Source organism: Sminthopsis crassicaudata, chromosome 3 (assembly GCF_048593235.1).
Source record: "Sminthopsis crassicaudata isolate SCR6 chromosome 3, ASM4859323v1, whole genome shotgun sequence".
Taxonomy (NCBI): Eukaryota; Metazoa; Chordata; class Mammalia; order Dasyuromorphia; family Dasyuridae; genus Sminthopsis; species Sminthopsis crassicaudata.
In genome coordinates this window covers 440333846-440339845 of record NC_133619.1, presented here as the reverse complement: position 1 = coordinate 440339845, position 6000 = coordinate 440333846, and the positions used below count along the sequence as shown (strand labels likewise).

General features: G+C 45.9%; 1 protein-coding gene across 3 annotated transcripts in view; it reads left to right on the top strand.

The window, feature by feature from the left end:
• The first annotated feature begins 2333 nt into the window (after window positions 1-2333).
• ITGA6 (integrin subunit alpha 6) overlaps window positions 2334-6000 on the top strand; it is a 100593-nt gene continuing 96926 nt past the window's right edge. For 2 of the 3 annotated variants that reach the window (XM_074303118.1, XM_074303119.1), the window contains exon 1: window positions 2334-2714. In XM_074303118.1, coding sequence (XP_074159219.1) covers window positions 2530-2714 — 185 coding nt within the window. In that variant the 5' untranslated portion in view covers window positions 2334-2529. The remainder of the gene's footprint in view (window positions 2715-6000) is intronic. The other variant, XM_074303120.1, reaches the window with a different exon arrangement.

The following is a 6000-nucleotide window of genomic DNA, read 5'->3' as shown; positions in this document are numbered from 1 at the left end:
TTTACATTTTACTCCCTCCCAGAAAAATATAAGCTCCCTGAAGACAGGTAATATTTTTCATTCTCCTTTTTTACTACTACAAGATAACCTTTTAATGTGTCATGGATCCCTTTGGCAGTGTAATGAAGATTACAGAACTCTTTTCAGAATATAATGCTTTTAAAAGAACCCTTGCTTAATTGTCCATAATATTAGTGCTATTAGCATATATAGAGCTTGTTTATACAGACATGTTTGAATGTTATCTCCTTCATTAGGTTATGAGCTCTTTAAGAATAAGAATTATATTTTGCCTTTTTTTTTTTTTTTTTTTTTGTATTCTCAATACTTAGGACACAGTACCTGGAATACAGAAGACAATAAATTCTTGTTGATTTCCATCATAAAAAATAATAGGATTGCAAAGTTTTTACTTTTAAAATTTTACTATAACATATAATTTTATTTAATATATGAAATTTTATTACTATAATACATAATATATTAATATGAGACTTATTATAAAAGTATAAAATGAAATACAATCATCAAAATATTTCAAATATTTGTGATATAGTTACGTATCTAACTAGAGGTCTAAAATAAGCTTATGATGATCTGATAGAGATACCATATAAAGTAAATTATAAATATAATTATGATATAAATAATTCCAAAGTGGTGATGAGTGTAATATTTCAAAATATCTGTAACTGTAATGCAAAATGAAAATATCCAATTTCTTTTGGTGACAAATTCACAAGTATTGCTAATTTCACTGTCTTTACTAGCTACATTCATAATTGAAAGAAAAGTTAAATTTGTTAGGAGTTAGTGAAAATAAAGATGTGGTTTTTTTTCCCCATATAAGTTCATGGGTTCCCTGAAATGTATATAGTACACTCTGATTTAAAACTCTTGTCATAATGCTTAGCACAATGCCTTAATATATTAGGTAGCAAAATGCTTACTGGATTGCCTTAGATTTTTTGTAATACCCCTCAGTCAAGTATATGAAAAATTAGGAGGAAGACTGACTAATATTTCTTGGGTTTACAAAGACTCAATAAATTGGAAGTCATTCTGTGTAATCCCGTAAACAACTGCTTGGATTCATATGTTATGGCCCTGGTCCTGGTATGGTCCACTTTGTCCCAGATCTGGCAGTAACTACCATCCTTCCACGTCCTTCAGCACTGAGAGAAAAGGAACATCTTTTCTTATCCCCTTCCTATATGGAGCAATGCCTCTGTGCCCTATTTCAAATGCAAGTATATCATACTCCAAGGGGGCTTATTACTATTTTCTTTTGGGGAATCTTAAGATTCTTTAAAACATCAGATATCTTTGGCCTTTCCTCAGCTCTTAGTCTCTGCATCCAATCAATTTTTTTTTAATGCTATTAAACTTTGTTTCCACAATCTGCAATCCTTTCCCTTCCCAGAGTCTCATACCACTTTGCACTAGTATCTTCCCTTCTCTTATCTCTCTCGTAGGTTATCTGTAGTAGAAAAATCATGTTAAATGAGAGATGCCTGTGAGATTTGGGTCCTTTTAAGGCACAGTTGTTAGTTTTAAAGATCAGCTCTTTTCTGTTTTGGGGGGTCTCAGAGTGTAAAACACATTTTAATTGGCTGAAAGTACAATGGCTTCCCTCAAAAACATTTCTCTTCTAGCCCTCTGTATGTAGCCTTTGACAGTGAGATTAGATAAGACAGTGGCTATGGAATAGGACAACATATGGTAGAATGTAAGCAGGGGTCAGTAGAGAGTTCATTGTAATTGTTACGAACGACCAATTAAGTGCCTGCTACATACTTTGCAACATATACCAGTCCAAACTAGGGGATTTCAATTCAAATCAACCGCCATCGCCAAGTTTTAGATGTCGCTTTTAAGAGGAAATCAGGGAAAGTGACATCCTGGATAACGGGCAGTGTAGTCGTGCAAGTGTAAGGGGTACTAGATAACTTTGCAGGCCTCCTCCAGGTCCAAAGGAGTCCCCTTGGGCCACCAGAGCCATGCAGAACTCGCCCTTCTTCCACACCTGGAGCCTACGGAAACAGGTAAGCCAGGATGGCGAGCCACGTGTCGGAATGAATGAGTGGGAGAAAGAGCGACTTTCAGAGCAAAAACCTTTCCCAGGACGGGCGTTCTTGATTGGGCTGGGAGAGGGGGGGGGCTGGGGGAGACCTCCTAAAGAGCAGACTAACGCGGCTCGGGCCGGAGAAGGTGCAGGTTGGGCGGGGAGAGAGCGGGCCGGCCTGGCCCGGGGAGGAGTGAGAGTACGGAGGGGTGGGGGAGAGGCGGGGCCCGGCTTCCTTCGTCACTTGATAAAACGCCTGCTAGTCTCCAGAGAACAACGGGCTCTTTCAGCTGTTCGAGAGCGGGCTGCGAGGGGGAGAATCTGGACAGGGAGTACTGCTAGTCCCGGGGGGTGGGGCAGGGAGCTAAACCGGAGAGGGAGAAGGTGCTAGTGGCCGCGGCAGCAGCGGCGGCGGCGGGCGGCAGCAGGTCCCTTTCTCCTTCTCTGCCCCGCCGTGATTGCCGATGGCGGCTTCTGGGCAGCCGGAGCTCCTCTTCTACCTGTCGGCGTGTCTGCTGCTCGCCTTCTGCGCCGCCTTTAACTTGGACACCCGGGAAGAAAACGTGATCCGCAAGGTCGGGGAGCCCGAGAGTCTCTTTGGATTCTCCCTGGCCATGCACTGGCAGCTACAACCGCAGGACAAGAGGCTGTAAGTTCTCGGCCCGCGGTGTCCTTCCCTCCCCCAATCCCCCTCGCCCTTCACCACCATTCCAGCCCTGCCCAGCCCTGCCCGCCTCCTCCCTTCTCCTCCTCTCCCCTCCCTCCGCCTCCGCCCGTAAGTGCCCCGGAGGCGGCTCTTTTGAGGAGACTGGAGCACGTCCGCACCCCTGCGCGGCAGCCCGTCTTCTCTACGCCCCGCCCGCGGCTGAGCAGGTCCCCCCGGGCTGGTCCCTGGATGGGACCGGCGGCAGGAGAGGGGCTGCGTGGGGGGAGGCGCTAGCCCCCGGCTCGGACTCGGAGCCCCTGATGCAGCCTTCTCCGCGCGAGCCTCCTTCCCGCGGGGGCGGCGGCGGAGTCTAAGAGAAGGGAGCACCCCTACGTGATCCTCTCCGGGTAGGGGCAAGTGCCCGGCGGCGGAGGCGGCGGCAGCACTTCTCATCCCCACTTCCATCTCCTGCCTCCATCCCATCCCCGCTGCAGTCCGGAGAGAGTACTTCCCTCCGGAGATGTTTGCAAGCGCCTGTCAGAGATTCCTCTTGGCGTGTTCCATGCAGAGAAAGTTGTATTAGAGTGTGTATGTGTGTATGCGGGGGGGCGTTGTAGCAGAGACCCGAGTCCTCTCAGGCTCACCTTTGTATGTGTGCGCGCGCGCGAGGAGAGAGCTGTCTCGGAGGGCTTCGGAATCTTCTTGGAAGTCCACGTGTGTGTGTGTGTGTGTGTGTGTGTGTGTGTGTGTGTGTGTGTGTGTGTGTGTGTGTGTGTGTGTGTGTGCGTGCGCGCGCGTGCACGGGAAGAGGTGTAGCCGGGGCTCTGGGTCTCCCTCCAAGCCGATGAGCGGGGGCCGCTGGTGCAGGGCACGAGTCTGCCGTCCGTTTTTGGGTTTCCTGTGGTTTACCCTTCCGGCGTGCGCGAGTCTTGTGAGGGGTAGATGGTACTTTCCCGGGGGGGGGGGGGGGACGGGGGGAGAATGAAGTCTGTAAAAGACATTTTTTTAAAAAGGCGGAGTTAACCAACCACCTGTTAGCAGGAATAGATCTTCTGACAAAACAAGCTGTGGGACTAGGTGGGCTGTGCTCTTCTCTCTACCTCCCAGCGCGCTCCTGCTGTGGTCCCCGCCAAAGCCTCAAGCCCCCCTGCTCCGTTTCACTGGTCTCCCCGCCCCCTCCCGAGGTTAAAATAAAAGTCCCATCCGGGCTCAGGCTCTTGGAAATAAAGCGTGGAAAAGGGATGTGCCCCCCTCCCCCATCACCGTCTCGAGCCCTGCCTAGGGAAGAGTGGTGGCTAAGTTGGCCCAGTCCGTCTTCTCTTTCGTTGCAAGAAAACTTAACAAAGTGTTGCTTCCCACATGATCCGGCTTATTGGACATCTATGCGAGGCGGGCTTTTTTTTTTTTTTTAATTGCTGGAGAGAATTTAAAAACTTTTTTGGGGGGAGGGCTCGGTTGTGCTCCGCTTGTTGTTGCATTCTTGATGTGGGCTTGGAGGATGGGGGAAGAAAAAGGAAAGAAACCACAAAAGGGTGTTTCCCCGGCCCCCAAAGCTTTTAGTTGAGTAGAAGCCATTCCTGAACCAACGGACCGAAAAAAGCGTAATGATGTTTCCAGGACGGAACCTTCTCCCTGGGAGAGGTCCCTGGAATCGCAACCTTGTTAGAAAAGGAAGGAGGAACGAAAGGGCTGGCGATGAGAAGATCATAGTTTGCAAATGCTCGTTTGGGGCCGACTCATTAACGAGGCCGCTCAGAATGCCATTTTTCTGTTACACCTGTTAGTGGAGCCAAAGCATTTTAACCCAGTGGAGGTCTGAGGGATCCGGACACCGCGGCTGAGCTCCTGCAGAACTTCCTGTTAAGTTTCAAATCTGAAGAAAAAACAATACAATTTGACCTCCCTGGTTCACCTTGCAGCGCTCTGAGTCTCCAAAGGGCATGATTATGTAAAAGTGTTTGTCTGTATGTAGATTTGGAGCCTTAATGGTCCCAGCTAATCTCCTACCTGTCCGCCTCAGTAAACAAATAATGTGTGGGCGACTTTTTTCCTAACAAAATTCTTGGCAAATTTGCTGACACCTAAAAATTCCCAATCAAGACAAATTGTAGAAAACATTGGAATAAGGATTCCCTAAATTTCCTTTAATTGGTAATTAAGTCAGTTAATTATTAGTTTCGGAAATCTTCCATTTTCATCAACCTATATTTAATAAATGGCTGCCAAGGACAAGGCAATTCTGGAAATATTGTGGAAATTGAGACAAAACCAAAATCAGTTACAGCTCTCTAGGAATTTAGTCTTCCACGTGGACACATAAACGGTATGCAAAGTAGAATAAGAGCAAAGAAGAGATTGGACAAAGTACTCTAGGGAACTTTGAGGAGAGAGAAATCACTTTTCTCCGCTGGGAGTGGAAGATCAAGGAAGGTTTTTGTGATGGTTATGGTGTCTGAGCTAGGCCTCGAAAAAGTGTAATAGATGAGAAAGGGAGTTCCAAATATGGAGAGTACCTTGGGGAAATGTTGAGAATCCTCAGGGCAGGATGAAATGGGGAACTGCTACTGATAAAGAATGAGAGCCGGAACTTGGATAGTGGGAGTGTTAATTGGAGACCATTTAAAAATATTTTGAAAGTAGAAGCAACAACTTGGCAACCAATTGAGTGAGAGGGATAAAAGAGAAAAAAACAAAGAGAAAAAAAAAGTGCTTCTAGGTTTTGGACTGGAAGGATGGTAATAACATTAACAGACACGATAAAGTCAAAGAAGGGACAGATCACTTAGTGTGAGGAGTTAGTGGTACTTAGAAAATGAACAAGTTTAACAGGCAGTCACCTTTAAGAGTAGAACAAAAATGCGAGATTGGGCCTAGAAATCCAGGAATCATGTGCTTAGATTTGATAATTGAATCCACTTGGATAAGTAAAGTTGATAAGGAAGATTGTAAAGAGAAAAAAGGGTTTAGGACAGAGATTTAGGGATTAGTCATATTTGTGGAGCAGGCAGAGAGAATGATAGAAAAGATGCTAAGAAGTGGTCAGGACCAAGGGAGTGAGACTATTCTAAAGTAGGGGATGATCAACAAGGTGAAATGATTGTAGGGAAGTAAAAAAAGGATCTGAAATTCTTTGATTTATTCGGATTCTGGTTAGGGTTAAAAATATGAAGTACTTGTCTTATAATCAAGTGAGAAGCAGCTAAGTCTAAGGAATGTATTTCTTAGAAGCTGACCTGAAAGTAAGTACCAGAAGTGAGGAAGTGTCGGGTTCCTAGAGTGCCTAAAAAGG